Raw genomic sequence first — 27,831 nt, 5'->3', positions numbered from 1 at the left:
TTTTTCTATTTTTCTATTGAACCCGAAAACAAAAAAAATTGAAAAAAATTCCTTTAATTTAAAAATAATTTTTTAATTAAATTATTAAAGGAATTTTTTTCAATTTTTTCTAGTTTTTTTTTCTATTCATCTGTAAAATCAGTAGAAAAATGAATCAAATTGAATAAAAATTCGATTTGAGAGAATTTTTAATTTAAATAAATTTTTATTTGACGTTTTTCTATTTTTAACAGTATGTTGAACCAAAAACAAAAAAACTGAAATAGCAAAAATAAACATTCTTTTTGATTTAATTATTTAAACAAAGTTTTTTCAATTCTCTTATTTTTCCTAAATTTCTATTCCAGGAAATTCAAAATTCAAGTGAAAAATTATTAGAAAAATAAATCCAATTGAATAGAAAAATTCAATTTGATTGAATATTCAATTTAAACAAATTTTGATTCGAACCTTTTTTTATTTTAAAATTTCTATAAATAGAAATTTCAGAATAAAAAAAGAAATTGTTAAATTTAACAATTTCTATTTTAAAAATAGAAAATGCGTAAAAATATATAAGAATAATTACTCTATGTAATTGAATTTTCAATTTAAACGAATTCAACAATTTTCTATTTAAAAAAAAATCTTTTCACTAAAAATTAAGTAAATATATTTAAATTAAATTTAAAAAATAATTTTATTTAAAAAATTTTCTATTTGGTCAGAAAAAGTAGTGAAATAAGAAAAATATATAAGAATTCCATTTGGTGAATTTTCAATTTAAACGAATTCAGGAATTTTCCATTAAAAAAAAAATTCTTGCAACGAAAAAATATATTTCAATTTAATTCAAAAAATAATTTTATTTTTTTTTCTATTTTGCTAAAAAATAGAAACAAAAATAATCACGACAAATAATTAATCTATTTGAATATTATTCATAATAATATAAAAATAACATTTTCGTTTTTTTTTAATTTTCAATTTTGAAAATTTTGAAAAATTGTTCCCTATTCAATGAATTTTCCTTTTTTTACAGTAAAAAAATAAAAAAATAAAGAAATAAAAATAAAAAAACTGCTAAAAATAGCGCACTATTAAAAATTTCCATTTTCTTCTGTTTCAAGAATAAAATTCTAATTAAAAATATAAATTTACAATTCCAAGAGAGAAAAAAATAAGAAACAATGAATAATAAAGGAATAAAAAAAAGAAAAATGGAGAATATAAAAAGTGAATTTAAATGATAAAGAAAAATTTATAAAATTCAGACTATTTATCTTCGTCTTGTTAACTGTCCTTCATCGACAAATTAATGAGATCTTTAATTGAACACGTCTGACTAAAATCGAACGTAACTACTGTGTGAGTAATACAAGTCCGGCTGAGATTCTTCTTAATAAGTATTTAATTATAATTGTTATTGAGTAACATTACCGCAACAACTCCTTTAAATCTGATTTTCTTCAATTATAATTCCGTTATATTGAGTAATATTTCCATTACATCCTCTCCTCTCTGATTTATCTGTAAAACATTGAAAAACTTTAATATTAACTCTTCCGTTACGTGAAAATTCTATTGATAATAATAATTTTTACGTAATGGGGAAGAAAACACTAGAATACAAAAATTATATCACAATTGTTGATTAAATAATTCTTTCGCTACAATAAAAAGTGATTTTCTTTCATTTTTCAAAATGAAGAACATTTTTCTTCTCCTATATTCTAATATTTATTATTTGTATAGTAAATATTAATAAATATTTTTTGTTATTTAAAAATTAATTTTTGGCGGTTATTGTTATTTTTTAAAGTCAAAAAAAAACCAAAAAAAAACTCGTTTCATTCACTTTACAAAATTGACAAAAATTCCATTCCATATTTTTTATTTTCCTGACTTTTTCCTAATTTTCATCAAAAATATTTACTTTTTTCTTATCCTCCTCTTAAATTGAATTCCTGCTAAGAATTTTATTATTCATGAAAGAATTTAAAATATATTTATAAAAAAAAAATTTAATTCTTGCGAAGAATTTTATAAAAATTTTTAAATAATTCATTTCTTTCGAATAATTTTATGCAAATTCTAATTTAAATAATTGAATTGAAGAAAATTGTTATTATTCATGAAAAGAATTGAATTCTTACGAAAAATTTTAAAAACCATTTTTTAAATAATTGAATTCTGTTTGGAAATTTTATGAAAATAGTAGATATTGAAAATCATTGAATTGCGAAAGGTTTTTAAGATAATTAAATTTCATAAAGAATTCTATTAAAAAATTTGGCAATAATTGAATGTCTGTGGGAAATTTTATTAAATTTTTTTGAAAATAATTGAATTTCTAAAACAATTTTATTATTTATGAAAATAATTGAATTCTTGCGAACGATTTATTAGAATTTTTTTAAATAATGGAATTTCCAAGAAGAAATTTATTACTTTTGAAAATAATTGAATTATTGTGATGAATATTGTTATTTATGAAAATAATTGGATTTTGAAAAGAATTTTATTAAAAAATACCTAAAAATAATTAAATTTTCGAAAGTAATTTTTTTATTTATCGACATAATTGAATTCTTTCGGAAAATTATTTGTGTAAATAATTGAATTCTTAGAAAAAATTTAATTAAAATTTTTAAAAATAATTGAATTATTTCAAAAAAACTTAATTAAAATTGTATTTAAAACAATTAATTTCTTTCAAACAATTTTATTAAATTTTTGAAAATAATTATTCAATCCTTCCAAAATATTTTAAAAAACATTTTTTTAAATAATATTGATTATTTCGAGCAATTGAAATTCAGTTTTTAAGAATAATTACATTTTTTGAGCAATTCCTGTAAAATTGTATTAAAAATAATTGAAATCCTGCTATGAATTTTATTATTTATGAAAATAATTGAACAGTTCCCAAGAATTTTATTATAATTCTCAAAAATAATTGAATTACAGAAAAGAATTTTATTATTTTTGAAAATAATTGAATTATTGCGGAAAAGTTTATTAAAATGTTTATGAAGAATTGAATTTCTGTGAAAAATTTAATTATTTTTGAAAGTAATTATTGAATTCTTTATAAGAATTTTATGAACATTGTGTTAAATAATAAATTTTTTCGAAATATAATAAATATTATGACAATTTTATTAGTTTAAATAATTGAATTCTTGTGGAAAACTTTATTTGTGAAAATAACTGAGTTTTTCGATTATTAATTTTAAATATAGTAATAAAAATAATTGAAATTCTTCGATGAGTTTTATTATTTATGAAAATAATTAAATTCATGCTTAGAAATTAATCAAAAATTTTTTTAAAAAATTGATTTTTCATGAAAAATTTTATTATTAGTGAAAGTAATTGAATTATTGTGAAAAATAAATTGAATAAAATTTTGTTAAATAATTGATTTTTTCGAAATTTTTTTGGAAAATTAGTGAATTAAAAATAGTGGAAATTCTCTAAAAAAATATTATTTATATTCTTTGTTTAGAAAGTTGAATATATATTAATTTTTTTACCTTCACTATTCTTCAGAATAATTAAAATTTTCGTAATGAAGATTATTTTTAATTTAGGTATCAAATAACAATTTTTGCGAAATTCAATATTTTCCTCGTACAAGAAAGTTTAATTATTTTCAATTTTGAAAATCGGATGTCAAATTTGAAATTAGTATCAAAATTTGTTAAAGATTTTTTATATACTTTAAAGTTTAAAAATATAATATAATTTGAAAATTTAATTCTAATTAGTTGTTCAGTTATGTGTGACTTACTGAGTAGAAAAATAATATTTTGTTTGTCATTTTCACAGAACAAGGACTCCAACTCCTTTTAATCCTGCGGATCTTCCACCGAGTTCATCGACGAAAACTTATGTTTACAAAACACGTGTACCAAGGAGGGTCGCGGAAGCCTCGGCGTCACCTCCACCAGCTGAAAATATTGGCGGTGGATTTCCAATCACCAAGAGACGAGGAGCTGTAAAACAAAACAAAGTCCACGTTATTAGAGGTCACAAATTGGTCGCTAAATTTTTCAGACAACCAACTTTTTGTACATTTTGTAAGGAATTTCTCTGGTGAGGACAATATTTTTTTTCCTTTAAATTTCACAATTGCAATAGAATAAAAAAATGAAACAAAAATAAACGGAAAATATTTTCGTAATTGACAATCAAATACTATTATTTAAAGTTGAATGATTACTATTACTTTCGTTTTTATAATTTTCAATTTTTCAAATTCAAATTAAAATAAAAAAAAAAATTTGAAATATTTAATTTTCAGTTCAAAAAATAAAATTTATTTAATTTATTTTCAGTAGTTTTTCAATTTTCACAAAAATTTTGAAAAATTCCAATTAAAATAACATGAAATTTGAAATATTCAATTTTCATTATTTTCAAAAAGAAATTTTTACTCCACTTATTTTTATTGTGTGACAAAAATTACTTTTATTTAATATATTTATTATATCAAAATAGATAAAAGAAAATTTTGTCGGTTTGAGAGAATTATATTTATTTATTAATTTTTATTTAATAATTTTTATTTTTTGATAATAATAATTTAATATAAAATACATGGATGAGAAAATTTTGTTAATTTAAGAGAAATTATTATTATGATTAAGTAACACTGTAAATGTGATTATAGTAGAGTGGAATTAAATTTACGCACTCGAAATTAAACATCGTTTTAACAACATATGTACCTGGAGTATTTTCAAAACATTCATTCTCCGCACTGATGCATTTAATGAGATTCTCTCTACCTCGATCGTCAAAGCGAATCAAAATTTATCGCTTTTTCCCCTATAAATTTATACCCAGCACTACCCACTGCCCACGTACCACCTCAACTTATAAACTTTAATTCATAAATTCGACACTTTGGTGGAAATAAATTTTCAGTCTTAAATTGATTTTCTTTTATCAGACAGAATTATGTAAAATTAAATAAAATTTTGTTAAGACACAAATTTCTACACTTTACTATTAATTAATTCCACTTAATATTGTCACTTAATTACCACTTCATTATTCAGTAATATTAATAAATTTTAACTATTGAAGATTTTTTTACGGTTATTAATTTAGGGGTTTATTTAAAAAACCCTTAAATTAATTTTTATTTGTATTTAATTAATTCCAGTAATACAGTAATTTTTTTAACATTTTAAGACTTTTACAGTTATTAATTTAGGGGTTTAATTAAAAAATCCTTTAATTAATTTTGTTTATTGTAGACAATTTCAAGTCATTTTAATTTAAGTAATTTTTAAAGAAATACTTATTATGAGACACATAACTGAAAAACTAATTAGAATTAAATTTTCAAATTACATTATATTTTTAAACATTAGGTAAAGTATGTAAAAAAACATTAACAAATTTTGATACTAATTTCAAATTTGACATCAGATTTTCAAAATTGAAAATAATTAAACTTTCTTGTACGAGGAAAATATTGAATTTCGCAAAAATTGGTATTTGATACCTAAATTAAAAATAATCTTCATTACGAAAATTTTAATTATTCTGAAGAATAGAGAAGGTAAAAAAATTATTATATATTCAACTTTCTGAACAAAGAATATAAATAATATTTTTTTGAGAGAATTTCCACTACTTTTAAATCGCAAATTTTCAAAAAAATTCCGAAACAATCAATTATTTAACAAAATTTTATTCAATTTATTTTTCACAATAATTCAATTACTTTCACTAATAATAAAATTTTTCATGAAAATTCAATTTTTTAAAAAAGTTTTAATTAAATTCTGAGCATGAATTTAATTATTTTCATAAATAATAAAACTCATCGAAGAATTATTTCAATTATTTTTACTACTATTTTAAATTAATAATCGAAAAATTCAGTTATTTTCACAAATAAAGTTTTCCACAAGAATTCAATTATTTAAACTGATAAAATTTTCATAATATTTATTATATTTCGAAAAAATTAATTATTTAAAACAATGTTCATAAAATTCTTATAAAAAATTCAATTACTTTCAAAAATAATTAAATTTTTCACAGAAATTCAATTCTTCTTAAACATTTTAATAACCTTTTCCGCAATAATTCAATTATTTTCAAAAATAATAAAATTCTTCTCTAAAATTCAATTATTTTTGAGAATTATAATAAAATTCCTAGCAACTTTTCAATTATTTTCATAAATAATAAAATTCACAGCAGAATTTCAATTATTTTTAATACAATTTCACAGGAATTGCTCAAAAAATGTAATTATTATTAAAAACTTAAATTCAATTCCTCGAAAAAAACCATTATTTAAAAAAATGTTTTTTAATATTTTTTGGAAGGATTGAATAATTATTTTCAAACATTTAATAAAATTGTTCGAAAGAAATTAATTGTTTTAAATACAATTTTAATTAAATTTTTTTGAAATAATTCAATTATTTTTAAAAATTTTAATTAAATTTTTTCTAAGAATTCAATTATTTACACAAATAATTTTCCGAAAGAATTCAATTATGTCGATAAATAAGAAAATTACTACCGTAAATTTAATTATTTTTAGTTATTTTTTTTCAAAATTCAATTATTTTCATAAATAACAATATTTTTCACAATAATTCAATTATTTTTAAAAGCAATAAATTTCTTCTTGGAAATTCCATTATTTAAAAAAATTCTAATAAATCGTTCGCACGAATTCAATTATTTTTATAAATACTAAAAATTTTTTTACGAATTCAATTATTTTCAAAAAAATTTAATAAAATTTCTCACAGACATTCAATTATTGCCAAATTTTTTAATAAAATTCTTTGTAAAAATTTAATTATCTTTAAAAACTTTTCGCAATTTAATGATTTTCAATATCTACTATTTTCATAAAATTTCCAAACAGAATTCAATTATTAAAAAAATGGTTTTTAAAAATTTTCGTAAGAATAATTTTTTCATGAATAATAACAATTTTCTTCAATTCAATTATTTAAATTAGAATTTGCATAAAATTATTCGAAAGAAATGAATTATTTAAAAATTTTTATAAAATTCTTCGCAAGAATTAAATTATTTTTTATAAATATATTTTAAATTCTTTCGCATGAATAATAAAATTTGTAGCAGGAATTGAATTTATATTAGCATGATAAGAAAAAAGTAAATATTTTTGATGAAAATTAGGAAAAAATATGGAATGGAATTTTTGTCAATTTTGTGAAGTGAATAAAACGAGTTTTTTTTTGTTTCTTTTTTGACATTAAAAAAATGACAATAACCCACAAAAATTAATTTTCAAAACAATCAAATGAATGCAGAGAATTTAATTAATTATTAATTTAACGGAAAGGAAACTTACGATTATTATAAAGTATAATATTAATTTCAGTTACATTCAGTAAATTTTTAACTATTTATTTCTTTTATTTATCTAAGCCACAGTCGTTAATTAAATTATGATTTTTAATTGAATTTTTATTATTTTTTAGGGGTTTCGGAAAACAGGGCTATCAATGTCAAGGTAAAGTTTTTAATCCAACCAATATTTTATTTTAATTTAAATTAAAAAATTAATTTAATTATTTTAATTAAGAACTTAATTTAATGTAATTTAATTCTGAATATTAATTAATAACGAATCATTATTTTTTAATCCAATCTAAGAACAAACATGAGTGATAATTTAATGAATTTTCAATAAAAGAAAAATAATTGTTTTTTAACGAAGAAGAAGAAGAAGAGTAATTAATTGAGATGAATTTTTCTTATTCTCAACAGCTTGTCAAACGGCAGTTCATAAAAAATGTCACGACAAATTATTGACAAAGTGTCCTGGAAGCGGAAGAGAATCAGAAAGTACGATTGTAAGTACTGGAGGTAATATTTTCTTTTCTTGTACTAAATTTTACGAAAAGGGTATAATTATTATGATTGTAACTAATAATATTGATATTTTATTTTGCATGACTATTAATAAGAAAAAAAAACTATCTCTTGCAGTGCACTTACATTAAATTTATCATTTGCGCACAGTCAATCTCTAGAAAGATATTTGATAATAAATTGAAAATCGAATTCAAAGAAATTAATTTAAAAAAAAATATTTGGATTTTTATTTATTTTTATTTATAAGAAATATTTGCATTTATTTTCCAAATAGATATTTCGATTTATTTTCCAAATCAATATTTTTGGTTTTATTTTCCAAATAGATATTTGGATTAATGTTCCAAATCGATATTTGGTTTTATTTTCCAAATAAATATTTGGATTTCTTTTTTCAAATAAATATTTGGAAAATTGTAAAAAAATTGAAGAAATAGGATTTTTAAATAGATAATAATTGAAACTTATTTCTTACAATAGACGGGAATTTTATCAAAGCATCTTTGTTTGATTGACTCTTCGCATTAAGTAATGCCACTTGTTGCAGACAATTAAGAGAAGAATTTCAACTAACCAAGGGATTTTCATAAGAGGAAGGCTTTAATAGACGCAGAATAATCTAAAAAACTCAATCAAGTGCTGTAGAAGATTCCGTTTTAAATCGTTAAGAATTCATTATCTCGTCAATATTTTACATAACGACAATTTTTAAATTTCAGTTTCGTTCATTTTCACAAGAATATTGAAACTTGACTTCTTTACAATTTTTTTTCTTTTTAATAAAATAAAAAATAGAAACTTAATTTCTAAAAGTAAAAAATTTAATATTGAATATAAAATTAAATATTTCAATCTTCTATTCGAATTTTTCCGAAATTAAATATTTCAATGTACTATTCAAATTTTTTGTAAAATAAATATTCCAAAGTTTAATTATTAAAATTTTTGCAAATTAAATATTCCAAAATTCAATTATTCAAATTTTTGGAAATTAATGAAACACTTCAAAGTTCGATTATTAAAATTTTTAAAAGTTAAATACTCCAAAGTTCGATTACTAAAATTTTTATAGAATAAACTTTTATTTCTTGATGCTACAACAAATTTTTGTATTTTTTTTTCTTCTAAAAATTAAGTAAATTAAGTAATATTTTAATATTAAATAATATTGAAATAATAAATAATTTTGAAGAATTGAATAATATTAAAATAATAAAATTGAAATAATTAATATTATTGAAATATTGATATTCAAATATTTAATACTTTTGAATGATTCTCGTTTCATTTTATTTATTTTTTTTTTTTGAAATTGAAAATTGAGTGAGCTTAAGGTGGTGGAAGCTGTTTTGTAAATAAAAAAGAAAACTCTTTTTGTAATTGTAGAATTACATTAAATGACTAATTGTAAAAGAATTAAAATCGAAATTGAGTATGCTTATACGTGGACTGCTACTTTGTCTTTCTAGAAACCTAATGCGTCTTTTACCATGTTTAATGGCAGTACTTGAGGGAGCGATTCAAGGTGGACGTACCACACAGATTTCGACCCCATACCTTCATGTCTCTAACTTTCTGCGATCATTGTGGATCAATGCTTTATGGATTTTATCGTCAAGGTTTAAAGTGTGCCGGTAAGTCGACTTTTTTTAAACTTTAAAAACAAATTTAAAGAAATCTTCAACAAAAAAAAATGGATTTCTATCGCAAGAGCTCGCGTATTGAACAATGAAAAAACCAAATAAAAATCCAAAAATTGTATTTTTGTCTTATTTAATTTTTCATTTATCGAAAAAAAGAGAAGAAGAAGAAGAAAATAGGTGAAAAAATTATTTAAAAACCAAAGCAGACGAAAAAGACGAAAAAATCGAGAAATTTTTTTTCTAATAAACAGGGACAGACGTTACGAAAGTTTAGTTTCGTTTTAGTTTCAATTAACACAAAACTAAATTAAATGTAAATTTTTTATTTAGTTTCGTTTCAGAATCGGTCCTTGATAATAAAAGAAAGGAAGAAGAAAATCATTTAAAACTACAATGAAGTATTTTTAGCGAAAATATTTTATGGAATCGTTAATTTTTTGGAACAGTTCAAAAAATACTCGAGTTTGGATAATAGAATATTCTTTGATAAATTTTTTTACATTCTTCTAAACCGTGAACAATAAATTATTTTAGAAAAAGGGCAAAATCGCAGTGTTCCTTTTTTCTGTTAAAAGAAATAATTTTCTGAATTTTAAATTTCTTAGTTGAATTTTTCCAATTTTTACGAAAATACAAATATAAAAATAGGCTGAGATCATAAATAATAAACAAAGTGATCATTAACTATTATTAAAAATATTGCTTTTTAATTTTCTATTTAAAATTTTTTAATGTAACATTTTTGAATTATTTTGAATAAAAATTGATTTTGAATATAAATGAATTTTTGATGTAAATTAAATTTGAATATAAATGAATTTTTAATATAAATTGGAATTGAATATAAATGAATTTTTAATATTTGAATTTGAAAAAAATTGAATTAAAATATAAATTTGATTTGAATATAAGTCAGGAACCTGGAAACCTGGAAATGTCAGGGAATTTTATAAACATTGAAAAAGGGAATTTTGATCGAAATCCTGAAAAATTGTTAATTTCTAAAGTTTATTCTTGAAATCTAATTTTACATAAATATTTCCAAATTAATTGAATTTTAAAAGAGTTGCGTTTACGATTTTCATAAGTATAGATGAATTTCAAAAGATTTTAATTTGAAATTTTGTAAAATTTCAAGTTTGAATGAATTTTATTAGAAATCGTCTTAAAGAACGTAGATTTTTGAAAATTTCAAAAATTTTAATAAAATTCATTGTAAGAATTCAATTTTTTTGAAAATAATTTTAATAAAATTCTTTGTAGAAATTTAATTAATTTAAAAAATTTATCAAAATTCAATTATATTTAATGTGTACTATTTCAATATAATTTCACAAAGGAATTCAATTATTTTAATTAAATTTTAATAAAATTCGTCTCAAGACTTCAATTATTTTCAAATGTAATATATAATTCTTCGCAGAAATTTAATTGTGTTCAACAATTTACAAAAATTCTCGTCAAAATTCCAATAATCTTTAAAAAATTTTCTTCAAAATTCAATAATTCTAACAAATTTTTATAAAATTCTTGGCAAAAATTCAATTATTTTCAAAAAATCTTTAAAAATTCTTTGGAGAAATTCAATTATTTTAAATTAAAATTTTAATCAAATTTCTGAAAAATGAACTTATTCTTAAAAATGTTATTAATGTTAATGTTAATTAATGTTTATTAATGTTAAATGTTATTAATGTTATTTGTCAAGAGAATTAAATTATTTAAAAATTTGTTGATAAAATTCTTTATAAAAATTCTATTTTAAGAAACATTCAAATATTTAATAAAATAGTTATTTTTGTATTTAAATAATTAATTGAATTCTCATGGATTTTTCTAGTAAATATTAATTTAAAAATGAATTTCAGTTAAAATTTTACATTATCATTGAATATTGAAAGTTAATAGCGAAAATTTTTAGAAATAATTGAATTTTAAAAAGATTTTAAATTAAAACTTTTGAAAATTTGAACTTTTTGTACTTTTAATTAACAATTTTGTAGAATTAATTTTTAAAAATAATTTAAATTGAATTTTTCTTTAATTCTTCAAGTTTTTTATTTTCTAATAATTATATGTTTAATTGGAGAATGTCAGAAGAATCGAAATTACGTAAAAATTAATATTGAAAATAATTTAACATTTACAAAGAATTTTATCATTTTTAAAAAGTAATTGAATTCTTGCAGAGAATTTTATGAATTTTAAAAATAATTGAATTCTTGCGAACAAATTTTGTCAATTTTAAAAATAATTGAATTATTTCGAAGAATTTTATTAAATTTTTTTTAATTATTTGAAGTTTTTAATTTCTAATTTATTTAATTGAAGAATGTCAGAATAATCGAAATTTTAGGTAACATTGAATTGAAATAAATGGATTTAAAAATTTTAAAAAAAGAAATTTTTCAAAAATTATTAAAAATAATTGATTAAAGAAGAATTTTAGTTTAAAATTCTAGAAATGAAGAATTGAATTGAAATGAAAATTATTTTGATGAATTTACAGTAATAATATTTTTATAATAAAAATATAAATATAAATATAAAAATATAAATATCAATTTAAGTGAATTTTCAATATTTGAATTTGAATACCAATAAATTTCGAATACAAATGAAAATATAAAAATAAGCATAATTACTATGTTTACTGTTCTATAAAAAATATATTTAGTTTTATATTTGTAAACACTCCGAAGGAAGTTAATTTAATAGTCTCTCGTTTTGACAATCGAATTATCAGAGATTAGAAAAAAAGAAGTTCGTGTTTCAAAACGTGGGACGTTATTGGATATATTGACGTAATTCGAATGCGACTATTTTTTATTAGTTTTATTTTTGTTTTCCATAAAGAAGTGAGACTGCAAACGATTGTCACCCCATCTAAACAATAATTTATCGTTCACTCGAATTTAAATTTCTAACTATATTATTGTTTTTCATTCAAGAAATTTCAAGTTTTTTTTCTGAAAGAAAAATGTAATTTAAAAAGAAAAATAAATAAATCACTAATTTTAATAACTAATTAAAATTTATTAAAACTTTCAATATTTTTGATTAATTAATTTGAAAAAATTAATAATAATTCACTAATAGCTGATTTTTTTCATTTCTTATATTAATTTTTGGGATAAAATTTTAATTTTCTTTGAATGATTTAAAAACATTAAAAATAAAAATAAAAAAAATCTTAATTTATTAATTTAGTAGGGAAAGAAGTAGGAGAATAATTTTTAATGATATTAAATGAAGAGGGAAAGAAATTTGAATGATATTAAATCAATAGGGAAAGAATTTTGAATGATACGAAATCAATAGGTAAAGAATTTGAAAGTCAGTAGGGAGAGAATTTTTTATGATATTAAATCAAAAGGGAAAGAATTTCGAATCAAAAGAAAAAGAATTTTCAAGAAAGTGAAAGCGAGTAAGAGTATTTTAAGAAAGAAGCTAAAAGAGAATATTTCTCGAGGATTATGTGAATGCCATTAATAACAAAGAGAAAAAAATCTGTTTAGAAAGAGATTCTTTAGAAATACAAATTCTTGATCTTTGCGTCTTGTTGATGATAATATGCGAGCACCTATAAACTTTGGTCGGTGTCGATTTTATTTACATCACACAAACGAGAATGAATAAACGTATAGTGTGACAGTAGGGGGAGAGAATTTAAAGGATCGAATGAAGAATTATGTTTATGCCTTTTTGACTTTTCATATAGAAAGAGAGCGGTTTTCTTGTCACATCATCATAAATATTTGCCTACTGGTGCATTTTCCCCTGTTGCAAATTATTTGTAGTCGTTTAGGAAATTAGAGAGAGACTAGGCATATAGTTAGATGCTTAGATGCCTCATATACTAGAATTCTATTATTACACTGGGTCGCTGGCTTAAACTCAGTTGGTCTTGGCTCCCTGAACCGTGAGAACGTTTTTTACACCTGACTCCAAGACCGTCCTCGTGCCATCGATTGAAAATCATTTTTCTTTTCCTTTGTTTCGTTTTTTTTTTGTATTAAAGTAAAGAAGAAAAGCGTGAAGAAAATTTTTTAACAACCTCAAAAATGCCTTATTACGGAGACGGAAGCTCATATTATTATGGGAATTCCTTCGCCAATCACAGTTCCTTGATGACAGGCACCGGGCGGTAAGCCTCTAATCCTGAAAATTCATTTTTTTAATTAATATTTCTATTATTTGAATTTTGAAATATTTTCATGACAATTTTTTTCTCCTGTAGAATTTACTCTCAAGATTTATGGATTTTGAAAAGGAAATTATTTTCGAAAAGAAGAATTTAGAGCAAAATACTAATAAAATTTAGTCAATGGTTTTAAAAGTTAATTACAAGTTTTTCTTTTAGTTTCTAAATGAATATAATATTAATTACAAATTAAGACGCTTTTTTTTAAAAACCAGAAATTTATTCAAATTGAATCTTTATAATTAAGGACGAGTTCGAATCAAATTGAAAAGATTTAGCCAAAACCTTTTAATTTCTAAATGAATATTTTAATTTCAAATTAAAGTATTTTTTTTAAATTGAAATCTGTTCAATTTAATATTTCATAATTAATTGACTTAAATATTATAATTAAAAACAAGTTTCAATCGAACTTCGAAAAGAATAAAAAATCTAATCTTAATTTAATTTTCAAATTTCAATTTAAACAAAAAAATTGAGGTTTGAAATAATTTAATTTTTCAAATAATTTGACAATTTACGGTCTTTTTAACAACAATTAGAAATAATTTAAAAAATTCGTATTCATTATGAATATGGTGCACGTGCTTATAAGTGTTTTTTAATCTTTCGAAAATCCATAAATCGTCGAGTTAATTCATTTTATACTTAAAATTTCCAAACAACAACTTGAATTCAAATATTCAAATAATGAACTAAAACATTTCTGGACAAATATTATGTTTTAGTAAAAAAAGTATTTTTATAGTAGAAAAAGTATTTTTATAGTAGAAAAAAGTATTTTTTGTAATAGAAAAGGTATTTTTATAGTATAAAAAATAATTTTCAATATAGTAATAAAGGAAAAGAAATCGAGAAAACTATTTTTCAGAACTTGGATTATCAGAAACTAATAATTAGAATTTGCGACTTGATTAAAATTCGCAAAAATTTTGAAAATATGCAAAAACTGCTTCTCACGATGAAAATGAAATCACGAGCATAAATAATATTTTTTTTCTCTCAACGACTGAGAAATCTGTCTGAAAGAAAGATGATGAATGTCGTTTATTAGTTTCCCCGACATGTTTGTTTAAAAAAAATTTTTTACACAATTCTGAGTCAAAATTCTTATTCTTTTATATCAAATTTTAATTGTGAATTACGTTTTTAAATGCGAAACATTTTTGAAAAGAGCAATTTTGACAAAAAAGTTCAAGTTAAATATGAAAATGTTGGAAGCGGCCACGTGCCAAAATAATGGACATTTATTTTTTAACCACAGAAACTGGGTATTTCAACTTGACAGTTTTCTGAATATGATATGAGAAAAAAAAATATATTTCGATCTTGTTTACAACTTTCACTTGTAAGGAATGAAAGGAAAGAAAAATTGACAATAAGAAAATTTGTAATAAATTCCAAAAGAAAAAAAAGAATCAAATTTTCTCGTGTGAAATATTATATATTGGCAATTTGTCAAAATTCTCTTAATCTTTCGCATCCTCAGGGACATCCTTCAAAGCCACTGCCACGGACATTATTTTATTAAAATCGAATTCATTGGTGAAAAACTAGAATTTACGTTCTCACGTCGTCATATTTTGGTTTGCAAGTTTTCCTTCCCTTTAAAGCAAATTAAAACAGCACGAGAGAGTGAGAGAGAAAGAGAAAGATGAATTAATCATGATAATAATTTATTGGAATAAATTATTCTGAATTATTCTTCTCATTTATTTATTCTAATTGGATTGAAAGAAATGAATTCAACAAGACTGGAAGCCAATTAAATTTAATTTTAAATCGAAATATAATTAACCAATTTATATTTAGCAAAAAATTATTTTTCAATATAATTATATCTTTATTTTGAATTTTTTTCTTTCGTACAATTTTTATTAATTTTTTAATTCTAAATTTCTAATTTCGAGAATTTAAAATAAAAAATTGAACAATTTACAAATCCTCAAAATACAAAAATCAAAAAATTCAAATCAAATTTAAAAATTTTTTGGAATTTAAAAATGAAGAAGAAATTTGAAAATAAAAATTCAGAATTAAAAAATTGCAGAAAGAAAAATTCGGAAAGAATCCTCAAAATACCTTTTGAGGACAATTTATTGTAGGGAGAAAAATAGAAAAGTCAAAATAACGTGGAATGTCTTAACAAGTGTTCGTTTTTAGATCGAGTAGAACGTAACGATGTTAAAATTAAGTATCTAGCGAGGGAGGAAAGTCTGAGCAAATTACAATCGATTGAAGGGCACTTAAAACTGAGAATAGTGAAATATTTATTTTGAATGCAATTTTATGAGAAAAGAAAAAAATATCTCCCCCTCTCTCTCTCACACTCTCTCGAAACTAGAACGTTGAAATTTATTTTTAAGGGGAATTTTCGTGTTGTAGAAATAATATACTTTTCTCAAGAATGAGTGAAATGTCCTAAAAGCTGCCAAAAAGCCTTCGGAGTAAGTGCAAGATACCGTGGACTTTCTCTGAATCTAAAATAGAAAATTCATTTCCTGAGTTTAAACCTCAAAATAAACCATATAGAAAAGAAAGAAAAGAATGACGTTAACACGAAAGAGGACAACGACTCGAAATAACCAATAAAAATACAGAAGACAAGAAAGAATGAAAAAAAAATTAAGATCAATTTGATTTTCCTTCTATGAAGAAACCGAAGAAAAACTGTTAATACTCCAAATTTTCTCTTTGGAAATTTTTTTTACTCTTTTACTTTTAAATTCACACCTTAGAAATCTATTTAATAATTTATTTGTTTTATTAATTTACTTTCGTTCGTATTCAATTCAGAAATTTTTTCTTGTCTTTGAAACAAAATTTGAAAAAGTATTTAAAAATAAATCGTTCAAAATTTGACCACTTTGGTTGCAATTAAAGTCTTCATATTAAACTATAAATATCGTGCATCACTGACACACTAGAGATTACAGAATTAACTTTTAGTGTTACGTAAAGTATTTCTCAGTTTCTCAAACCGTGCGTAAAAAATTATTATTCCACGAATGTATATTTTCATGAACTACATTTTTTTTTGTTTCAACGCGAGATAATCCAAGACTTCTGTGAAATGTGTTTTTATAATTCCAAATTTTTGGAAAGAGGCAAAAATAGACAGTCAGATTCAAAATTATTTGAAACAAATACTAATAGTCAACATTAATTATAAATAGTTAATTAATATTTCCTATCAGTTTATTACAATTTTTGAAAAATGTAATATTTGTCCAGAAAATTGAATGTAAAGTTTTCTCTACAAAATAAAAGAAACTAAAATAAAAAAAATTATAGACCCTTTAACGTTCCACTGGCGAGATTTTCTCCTCATCTATCGACCATCTCCGAATCGCCGTTAAGTAATTTGCGAAGATATTCACCAGTCACGATAGCAAGACGACCTCGACGCACCATTGACACGGCAGATATTGACGTTTCAACGCCAAGAACATTAACGCGCGAGAATTCCCATCAGCGGCATCATCTTCGCAGGGACAGGCCGACAATTAAAATTAGATCGCAGGCTCTGAAAGATAATCCAGCATTGCGTGAGCATTATGAGAAACATGAGAAAAATGTTGGTGAAATGTTGGTTGAGAAATTTCTCATCAAAGAAAAGAAATATGATCGTGATAATATTGGTGGTCTTCACTTACATAATCATCAGCAACAACAGCAGGAACAGCAACAGCATCTTCATCACGAGCAACAGCAACAAAAACAACAAGCAAATCACGAATGTGATTCAAAAAATGCTCTCACCGAGGCTATTCAAAGACGAGTCACCCGGCGTTTCACTCGAAGAAGATCGTCCGCTGATGTGCAATTAAATTCAGAGCAACTGGAGCGTGAACTTGCTTACGCACAGGTACAAGCCGAAGTTTTGGACACTCTCGTCGCCGAGGAGCAAGCCGAAATGGAAGTCGAGGCACGGAAGGCGTTCGCCAAGAAAAAGACCCATCGACCAGCTCACAATCTTCCCCAGGTTGAGGTGTGTGTCCTGAAAAAATTACACTTTATTACAAATCTTTCTTTTTCCGTTATTTTCCATATTTCTTCAAATCTCCAATTATTTCAATTACTTCAATTTTCAAAAAAAAAAGAAAATTCTAGATTATATTCTTTGCAGAAATTCAATTATTTTGCAAAATTTTTAATAAAATTCTTCTCAAGAATTCAATTATTTTTATAAATAATAAAATTATCCGTAGAAATTAAATTTTTTTAAATACAATTTTGATAAATATTTCTCAAAAAAACAAATTCAGTTATTTTCAATACAATTTTAATAAATTTTAATAAAAGAATTAAATTACTTATAATTTAATAAAATTCTTCTCAGAATTAAATAAAATTTTTCAAAGGAATTCAATTACTATTAAAATTTAATCAAAATTCTTTGAAATAATCAAATTCTTCCATGAAATTACATTATTTTTAGAATTTTAATAAAATTTTTTGAAAGAATACAATTATTTTCTAAAATTTTAATAAATTCGTCGAAACAATTAAATTATTTTTATAAATACATAGTAAAGTTCTTCGGAAGAATTTAAATTATTTTTATAAATAATAAAATTCTTCTCAGGAATTCCAATTATTTTCAATATAATAATTTTAATAAAATTCAATAATCAAATGTTTAATTATAATATTATTAACTACATTATCTTCAAAAAACCTAAAGAATTTTTTCAAAAGAATTGAATTACATATTTACAAAAAATCTAATAAAATTTAATAGTAAAATTAATTTATTTGTAATCTTTAAGAATTACAGTTATTACCAAAATTAATTATATTCCAAAAATTAAAGAAATTTTTTGAAATAATTCAATTATTATTGTATCTATAGTATCTATCTATTCTTGAAAACAATTCAATTATTTTCAATATTATAATATAATTTTCTGAATGAATCAACGTATTTTAAAAAATTGTATATACATTCTGAGAAGAATTTAATTATTTGCAAAAAATGTTAATGAAATCCAATAATCAAATGTTAAATTTCAATTATTAACAGGCACGATTATTTTTAAAACTTGAAAGAAATTATTCATAAAATCCAATTACTTTCAAAATTTTCAATTAAAATTATTAATAAAAGTCCATTATTTTAAAAAAAATTAAAGAAATTCTTCAAAAGAATTTTAGGATTTTCAAAAATTTTGATAAAATTCTTCGCAAGAATTTAGTTGTTTTTAAATATTTTGATAAAATTTTTTGCAAGAATGCAATGCAGGGTTGCCACGCAACCTGGAAATGTCAGGGAATTTTATAAACCTTAAAAAAAACCTGGAAAAATCAGGAAATTTTGATTGGAATCCTGGAAAATTATTCACAATAATTCAATTATTTTCATAAATAATCAAATGTTTTTACAGAGATTCAATTATTTTCATAAATATAACGCATCGCAGAATTTCAATTATTTTTAATACAATTTTAATGGAATTTCTCAAAAAATGTAATTATTCGTAAAATTTTTATTAAAATTCATCAAAGATATTCAATTATTTTAAAAAGCCTTCCTATAATTTATTTATTAAAATTTAAAGTATTATTTTATTATTATTTTACATTTTTAATTAAATTTCTTGAAAGAATTAAATTATTTTCAAAAATTTTAATGAAATTCTTTTTAATAATTCAGTTTATTTTCAAAATAATTTTAATAAAATTCTTCGTAGAAATTTCATTAATTTCTATAATTTATAAAAATTCAATTATTTTCAATATCTACTACCTATTTCAATAAAATTTCACAAAAGAATTCGCAAAAGTTTGAAAAAATTATCGTCAAAATTTTCAATTATCTTTAGAAATATTAAAATTTTTCTTAAAAATCTAATTATTTTCAAAAATTTTAATGAAATTCTTTTTAACAAATTCAATTTTTTTTTTCAAAAATTCTCCTCCATTCAATGATTTTCAATATCTACTATTTTAATAATCCAAAAGAAATGAATTATTTTAAAAATTTTTTGATAAAATTCTAAGCAAACCTTTTATTATTTTTATAAATAACAAATATTTCACAGCTATTCAATTATTTACCAATTTTTTTGTAAATTTATTTGCAATAATTCCATTATTTTCAAAAATATTCAATTTATTTTCACAGAGATTCAATTATTTTTATAAATATTAAAGAACTTTTTCAAAAATCATTAAAAATAATAAATTTATGGAAGATGTTTAGTTAAAAACACGAAAAAAATTCAATTTTGTAAAAGTTAGAAATTATTGCAAAAATTCAATTATTTTCAAGAATAATAATATTCTTCGCAAAAATTAAATATTGTTCAAAAGTAATAAAATTCTTCTCAATTATTTTCACAAATAATAAAACTCATTGCTGAATTTCAATTATTTTTAATACAATTTGAATCGAATTTCTCGAAAAATGTAATTATTCTTAAAAATTTTATTAAAATTCGTTGATAGAATTGAATTATTTGAAAATTTTTGTTGATAACGATTCTTTATGGGAATTGAATTTTAAGAAACATTCAATTATTCAATAAATTACTTATTTTTGTATTTAAATAATTGAATTGTCGAATTTTCTAATTATAATTGATTCAAATATGAATTTCAGTTAAAATTGTAGATAATTGAATTTTGATCTTTGAATGTTTGAATTTTTTCATACTTTTAACTGAAAGTTGTGTAGATTTAATTTTTTTGAAAAAGTTCAATTAAATTTTTTTTTTTATTTGAAGTTTTTATTTTTTAATATTTGATTGAAGAATTTTAAAAACCTGGAAAAATTCCGTTTTTTAACCTGGAAAACCTGGAAATGTCAGAGAATTTAAAATGAGCAAAAGCGTGGCAACCCTGCAATGATTTTCAATACATTAATTTTAAAAGTTGAAGACATTCAAATTTATTTCTTTTCTGTTAAATAGTTTTTTATTCTTTCTTTATTGTTAAATATTTATTTAATAGGTGAAATAAATTTTTATTCTGCTAATATTGGAAAATTAATTTTTGAAAATATCTCAAATTTCTGCAGATAATTCAAACGAGTGAGTCAGTTTTGCACGACGACAATGACGACGAACTGTCACGCATTCGCAAGAAGGTAAAGAAGAAGAAAAAAAGCATTGACAAACTGCACTTACCAACGAATCACGAGCAAGAAATATTCTCTCAATCAGTGACAGAGGACTCGAATAGTAATATCGAGAGCAGAGAAGACGAGGAAGAACAGAGGCCAATTCAAAAATTCAAAGTCGAAGCCTGCAACAGTGTTGGCGATTTTTCTACACTTTGGATAAAAACATCGCCCGAAATCGAGGCAAAAACAGGCGAACAATTTAGAGAAAGTGTCCGACTTCCAGCACCTAAAAGACTACCAGTCAGCAATTTAGAAACCGAGGCGAAAATTGTCTTACCAATTCCAAAGACTTACATTAAGGACAATTCGAGAAATAGCGTTTATTTGACGGTGAAAAAAGCCGATAATAATTCATCGCAGAACATTAATCAGTCCAAGATATCGAATCATACTAGCGCAACAACGATCATTGATCATCATGAATCGAAACTTGCCAAGATCGATTCTAAAGATACATGCGACACTCCTCTAGAGGTCAAAAACATTTCTGATACCTTGGCCGTCAGTTCTGCGCCTAATGTGCGGAAGTCTCTCAACACGGATGCAAAAGATAATTTCCGCAACACTTCTCTAGAAACCGAGACGAAAACTAGTAATAATACTTTGAAGACTGACAGTTTGTCAAACGAAGTTGAGAAATTGGAAAAAATCCCCGCAGATAAACAACAAGAACAATCGACTGACGAGAAACCAAAGGAACTTGAAATTTCAAAACCAAAACAGGATTTTCACCAAAAAGTAGACAAAGAAGATAAACCCCAAGAATTAATAGTTTCATCGAAAGACAAAGTATTCTCGAAAGAGAACAACACACCTAGATTAGAGTCGCCAATTAGGGCGAAGCTCGCCTCTAAAGATAGAACATTAAAAAGTCACCCAGAGGGGGTGTCATCACTATCGAACGAAATACCAACCGATGGAATAAAATCACCAGTGCTTTCGACAAATGACCCATCATTCTCAAAGGAGACAACAACAAGTTTACAACTCCAGGAAAAATCGCGAATCCCCTCCAAAAAACCAGTCGTCAAATCCAAGTTCACCTTCAATCGTAAGGAAAACGAACCAAAGGGAAAACCAAGAGAATTTTTGAAAATACCCGAAAAACAAGAAACATCACCATCCGATGAAGTGACACCGACAAACGAAATTCCCACCGAACGTGAAAGTGATAAAGAAGAAACAAATTCGGAAATCGATTTTTGGAGTGAAATCAAATCGGCAAAAATGGAGATAAAACGACCCGAACCATTGGATTTGAGTCGAGTACGTGAATCACTGAAATCATTCGACAGTCCATCGGCGTCCCTTCCAACTTCTGGTGTATCAACCCCATTATCAGAGATTTCACAAACAAATCTCTCCTCCGATGGATTCCCATTGTCAACCGACACATCAATTCTCGACGATGACGATGGTTTGGCAACGCCAACAAACGAATCCATCACTACAATTACCAAATGGAACAAGCAGGATAATCTCTCAAATCTCACGGATTTGGAAAAGGATTTATCGACCCTTCCATCGAAGAAAATAATTAGCAGCACCACAAGCAGTCCCGCCGATTCGAAAAAGAAGAAGAAGAAAATCGTCAAACGGAAAAAATCCAAAAACGATAAAAATGATACGGACAGTGTTAAGAGTTCGACGAAATTATCGAAAAAGAAGAACTTCACTCCTGATTCAACGATGAAAATGTCAAATGCACGCTCATCGCCTCGTGATGCGCCATGTCGTCCATCGGATCTCATGAGAATATTCTACACAACGCCGAGGCAATTAATGACAGCGACACCGCGCGATTTACGTAAAGTGAGACGAGTAAAAGTTAAAAAGCGTAAACCACCGCCTAGAAATTCATCAATTAGCAGTGACAGTACGGGAAGTACGACAAGTACTCAGAGTACAAATACAAGTGCAGAGGATGGATGTAATTCGATGGATGAATTGGAACAGAAAAGAATGGCTTCAACGCGAAGCAATGATTCTGGATTTGACGGTTCGCCAAGACTATCGAGTACTTATTTCTTTTTTTAAATTTCACTTTTTCCTTTTTGTGTTCCTTTTTTTTTTGCATCAGCATGAGAATTTAATGGTTGGTTTTTATTCGTCTTTTTCTTCTTCTTCCTCTTCTTCTTTAACATGCAGCTTTCGGCAAAACAGAAATAAATTTTTTCCTCACTGAAAAACAAATTTAAAACTGTTTTTAAAAAAGTAGAAAAACAAAAACGGAAAATGTATATAAAAACATTTTAATTCATATGGATTTAAAAATAAAATAGAATATTCTCGAACAAAAGAGTGTGATCTCTTTTGTTTTAATTTTAATAACGACTTAAAAATAACATAGAATATTCTCGAACAAAACAATTCTTTTGTTCTAAAATTTGGTCTTTTAATATTAAAACGAAATTTTATTAGAATTTTTGCCTAAAAAAAAAATTTTTCAGACAAAAATTACAGAGTAAAAAACAATTCTTTTGTTCTAAAATTTGGTCTTTTAATATTAAAACGAAATTTTATTAGAATTTTTGTCTAAAAAATATTTTTCAGACAAAAATTACAGAGTAAAAAACAATTCTTTTGTTCTAGAATACTTATTGGTCTTTTAATATTAAAACGAAATTTTATTAGAATTTTTCTCTAAAAAATATTTTTCAGACAAAAATTACAGAGTAAATACAATTATTCTTTTGTTCTAGAATTTGGTCTTTTAATATTAAAACGGAATTTTATTAGAATTTTGTCTAAAAAATATTTTTCAGACAAAAATTACAGAGTAATTAAAAATAATTTCAAGAAAAAGAAGAGAAATATTCTTTAATATTGACAAAATGGTTTTATTTTCATACAATATTTTTTGCAAAAGAAATTTACGAAGAAAAATTACAAGAACGACGGAAAAATATTTCTTTGTAAAAAATATTTTTCTTACAAAAAAGAAAAATTATTAAAAAAAAAAATTTAATTTAATATTCAGAACAAAAGAAATAGTAAAAGGGAATATTATTAAAATTTGTGGAAATAGAATTTTTTCTAGAAAAAAATTACTTTGAAGTCAAGAAATAATTTCAGAAAAAAAAATTTTATTCTCATTTCCAAATTGGTTTGATTTTCAAAGAATAATTTCTTGCAAAAAAAGTTTGCGAAGGGAAATTTTATAAGATCGATTGAAAAATATTTTTTTGTAAAAAATATTTTGTTCACCTACCAAAAAGAAAAATAATTTTTAAAAAACAGAGGAACAAACAAAAATGAATAATATTTATGAAAGATTCCATAAGATTTTACTGTTTTTTCAAAATCTTTTACTAATTTTACAAAATAAATAAATAAATAATTTCCCCTGAAAAAAAAATTTTTTTTTTAATTACTTCATGTTTTATAATTCATAGAAAATTAAAAATGAAATTTAGTTTTCAGAACAAAAAAAATTATTTTTCTTTGTTCTGGAGAATTTTTCTTTTTTAAATTAAAAATTCTTCTTTAAAAAAATAGTAGAACGGAATATTATTAAAATGTTTAGAGAAAGAAATATTTTTCTAGAAAAAAATTTAAATTAATATGAAGTCAAGAAATAATTTCAGAAAAAGGGGAACTATTTTGTAATACTGACAAAATGATTTGATTTCCAAAGAATATTTTTTTCAAACAAAGTTTTCGAAGAAAAATTACAAGAATGACTAAAAAAATTTTTTTACAAAATAGAAAATTTTTTTTTAAAAACAGAGGAAGCAACAAACAAAAATGAATAATATTCATGAAAAATCCCATAAGATTCCGTTTTTTTCATATGAAATTCAAGATAAAATTTAATATTCAGAATAAAAGAATAATTTCTTTTGTTCAACAAAAATGAATTATTACTAATTTTTGTTTTTAGGAATATTTCTAAAAACTTCCGTATGATTTGCACTAATTTTGCAAAATTATTAGAATGGAACGATTAATTAGAAAATTTTGATAAAATATATTGAATCGTTTAGAGTTTTTCTTTTAACGAAAAAAGGTAAAAAGTTGCCCGAGAAAAAGTTTCTCACGGAAATATAAATTTTCCCCAAACAAAGTAAAATGTTTACAAAAGTTTTACTTGATTGAACACGTTGAGAAGTGAGAAATAAATTTTGCCACTTATTGTGACTTAAAAGTCTAGTTTCAAATTAATTATTTCAAATTTTGACAGATGCTTGGCACTGAATCACAAAAATGAGAATATCATCACCTATAATTTTTCTATGCTAAAAAAAAAAAATTCATTTACTCATTTTTTTTTCAAATTGAAGAGGATAAAATTTGTAATTAAAATTTTAAAATTAAAAAAATTAAAAAAAGTTCGAGTTTAATGAAATGAAAAAGGTTTAATGGAATTTAAAGAAAAGAAAATCGAAAATTTTTTCTTCCTTTATAAATCGATTGTAATGAGGGATTTATCTGGATTTTCACTTTTGAATGGTTTACGAAGAGTAATAATAATAATTATAAAAGTTTCTTCAACAAACACGGCAATATTTGTATGTCTATCGTTTCTCTAGATATAATCTCTATACAAACATAGTGTCTGCTGTGGGTGTCTTACGAAATGTTTCTGAAAATTGTCCAAGGACGTGAAATTATATGCTTTTAAAATCTGCTGACCGCGACAATATTATAAATAATTAAAATTTTGAAAATATAATTATTATTTATAAAATCTCTCAGGGAAACTGCAGTAAAAAAAGAAGAATGCGTTTTGAGAAAATCTTTCTACTACTTCTTCACTAGATTGGAAATAATTCGTCACTAATTTCAATTCGAAACAATTATTCTTTGTAAAGAAAAAACGATATTTTGAAAAATTATTTTAAAAATATTTGAAAGAAATATTTTTTTTTTATTATTATTTTATATTTTTTTCTATTTCTTTACATTTCTTTCTATAATTTCTAACTAGTAATTTTTTTGTATTTACTAGTATTATTATTATTATTATTATTTTTATTACTATTTTAAATTAATAATCGAAAAATTCAGTTATTTTCACAAATAAAGTTTTCCACAAGAATTCAATTATTTACACAAATAATTTTTCGAAAGAATTCAATTATTAAAGATAAATAAGAAAATTACTCCCGAAAATTCAATTATTTTGAGGTATTTTAATAAAATTCTTTTCAAAATTCAATTATTTTTATAAATAACAATATTCATCACAATAATTCAATAATTATTTTTAAAAGTAATAAATTTCTTCTTGGAAATTCCATTATTTAAAAAAATTCTAATAAATCGTTCGCAAGAATTTAATTATTTTCATAAATAATACATTTTTTTTTTAGGAATTCAATTGAGGCCTTGGATCCAATAACTCGCCCGACGCTCGAACGATTTCCCTATTGGTAGTCAAGACCGTCAAAATAACTAAAAAAGTAAAAGTCGGTAATTTTAATTTTAAAACATACTACCATATAGAGAATAAAAATGCGCAACTTTTTTTTCTTTGAAATTTTTTTGTAGGATTTTTATTTTTAATAATAATGGCCAAAAACTGAATATTTTTTATTCCGTAATTTCATTGAATTTTGGAACATAAATCGTCGTATCTCATACAAATCTGTATGAAATCAATTCAAATTTGGAATACTTACGCATTTGGATCTACCAACGACGATAAGTTGATTAAAATTTGAAAAAAATGTTATTGTTGAGTTATTTGTTAATGCAAATGTGGACCTGTCGGTAAGTGCGATTTCTCAACTTCAGTGAAATAAAGTCTGTGGGGAACTTTCGAGTTGAGAGAACTTCCAGTGACAAATTTGTTAATTAATATCTGAAGAAGTTTTCTGGAAATTTTCAAGCCATTTTGTTAACAATTTTAAGAGATATAATCCTTTTCCGAAAACGTAATTTGCACGTCAGCGCCGTACTCACAGCAGACAGCGCGCCGTGCATGACAACGTTTGGAACAAGTGGAATATTATACTGTCTTGTTTACAAATCTATCGATTTTTGAGGTTAAAAATCAGCCGGCTTTTTTAATTAGTGATTTTTTTATTATATTTATGTTTAAATGTGATTTTTATTGACATTTATACTGAAACAAATCTATTTTCAATTATGTTGAAAAATAATTCTACTGAAAAAGGTAGAAAAAGGTAATGGTAGTAATAAATAAATAAACACTGGAAAGTCAATTTAATTATATCATCAAAGTCACATATAAAAATATTAATGACTAATATTCCTCTATTGATTAATTTACATTTCTATTTGAGATACCGATAATAAAAACAATTAGTCGATTTCTCAGTGATTATCTACAAATTAAAAATAATAAATTTACCATATTTCTAGCTGCTTTCCTTTTGTTGTCTTTCCAAGCACTTTCATCTCTTGACCTTTTTCTACCTTTTTCAATAGAATTATTTTTCAACATAATTGAAAATAGATTTGTTTCAGTATAAATGTCAATAAAAATCACATTTAAACATAAATATAATAAAAAAATCACTAATTAAAAAAGCCGGCTGATTTTTAACCTCAAAAATCGATAGATTTGTAAACAAGACAGTATAATATTCCACTTGTTCCAAACGTTGTCATGCACGGCGCGCTGTCTGCTGTGAGTACGGCGCTGACGTGCAAATTACGTTTTCGGAAAAGGATTATATCTCTTAAAATTGTTAACAAAATGGCTTGAAAATTTCCAGAAAACTTCTTCAGATATTAATTAACAAATTTGTCACTGGAAGTTCTCTCAACTCGAAAGTTCCCCACAGACTTTATTTCACTGAAGTTGAGAAATCGCACTTACCGACAGGTCCACATTTGCATTAACAAATAACTCAACAATAACATTTTTTTCAAATTTTAATCAACTTATCGTCGTTGGTAGATCCAAATGCGTAAGTATTCCAAATTTGAATTGATTTCATACAGATTTGTATGAGATACGACGATTTATGTTCCAAAATTCAATGAAATTACGGAATAAAAAATATTCAGTTTTT

At 23.2% G+C, this 27,831-nt stretch overlaps 2 protein-coding genes and 2 long non-coding RNA genes across 7 annotated transcripts in view; 2 read left to right on the top strand and 2 right to left on the bottom strand.

Annotated features, from left to right (window-relative positions):
• LOC122498031 (putative protein kinase C delta type homolog) overlaps positions 1-9,466 on the top strand; it is a 10,851-nt gene extending 1,385 nt beyond the window's left edge. Inside the window, exons 2-5 of one of the 2 annotated variants that reach the window (XM_043605528.1) lie at positions 3,814-4,080; positions 7,476-7,507; positions 7,765-7,863; positions 9,342-9,466. In XM_043605528.1, coding sequence (XP_043461463.1) covers positions 3,814-4,080; positions 7,476-7,507; positions 7,765-7,863; positions 9,342-9,349 — 406 coding nt within the window. In that variant the 3' untranslated portion in view covers positions 9,350-9,466. Of the gene's footprint in view, positions 1-3,813; positions 4,081-7,475; positions 7,508-7,764; positions 7,864-8,419; positions 8,526-9,341 lie in introns of those variants that run through there. The other variant, XM_043605527.1, reaches the window with a different exon arrangement.
• The window catches only part of LOC122498032, a 20,082-nt gene extending 2,565 nt beyond the window's left edge, over positions 1-17,517 (bottom strand). Inside the window, exons 1-5 of the long non-coding RNA XR_006301192.1 lie at positions 17,376-17,517; positions 17,016-17,245; positions 13,573-13,676; positions 3,776-3,980; positions 1,420-1,509 (exon numbers count right to left, since the gene is read on the bottom strand). This is a non-coding gene — a long non-coding RNA (uncharacterized LOC122498032). The remainder of the gene's footprint in view (positions 1-1,419; positions 1,510-3,775; positions 3,981-13,572; positions 13,677-17,015; positions 17,246-17,375) is intronic.
• The window catches only part of LOC122498026 (serine/threonine-protein kinase STE20-like), a 27,176-nt gene continuing 12,870 nt past the window's right edge, over positions 13,526-27,831 (top strand). For both annotated transcript variants that reach the window (XM_043605521.1, XM_043605520.1), the window contains exons 1-3: positions 13,526-13,662; positions 17,014-17,710; positions 20,741-22,862. In XM_043605521.1, the coding sequence (XP_043461456.1) occupies positions 13,580-13,662; positions 17,014-17,710; positions 20,741-22,862 (2,902 nt within the window). In that variant the 5' untranslated portion in view covers positions 13,526-13,579. The remainder of the gene's footprint in view (positions 13,663-17,013; positions 17,711-20,740; positions 22,863-27,831) is intronic.
• LOC122498033 overlaps positions 17,595-27,831 on the bottom strand; it is a 19,244-nt gene continuing 9,007 nt past the window's right edge. Inside the window, exon 4 of one of the 2 annotated variants that reach the window (XR_006301194.1) lies at positions 17,595-17,719. This is a non-coding gene — a long non-coding RNA (uncharacterized LOC122498033). Of the gene's footprint in view, positions 17,720-22,888; positions 23,027-27,831 lie in introns of those variants that run through there. The other variant, XR_006301193.1, reaches the window with a different exon arrangement.

The sequence above is a fragment of the Leptopilina heterotoma genome, unplaced genomic scaffold (genome assembly GCF_015476425.1).
Source record: "Leptopilina heterotoma isolate Lh14 unplaced genomic scaffold, ASM1547642v1 Lhet_14, whole genome shotgun sequence".
Taxonomy (NCBI): domain Eukaryota; kingdom Metazoa; phylum Arthropoda; class Insecta; order Hymenoptera; family Figitidae; genus Leptopilina; species Leptopilina heterotoma.
Note: the sequence above shows the minus strand (reverse complement) of the source record. Positions and strands in the feature narration are given on the sequence as shown.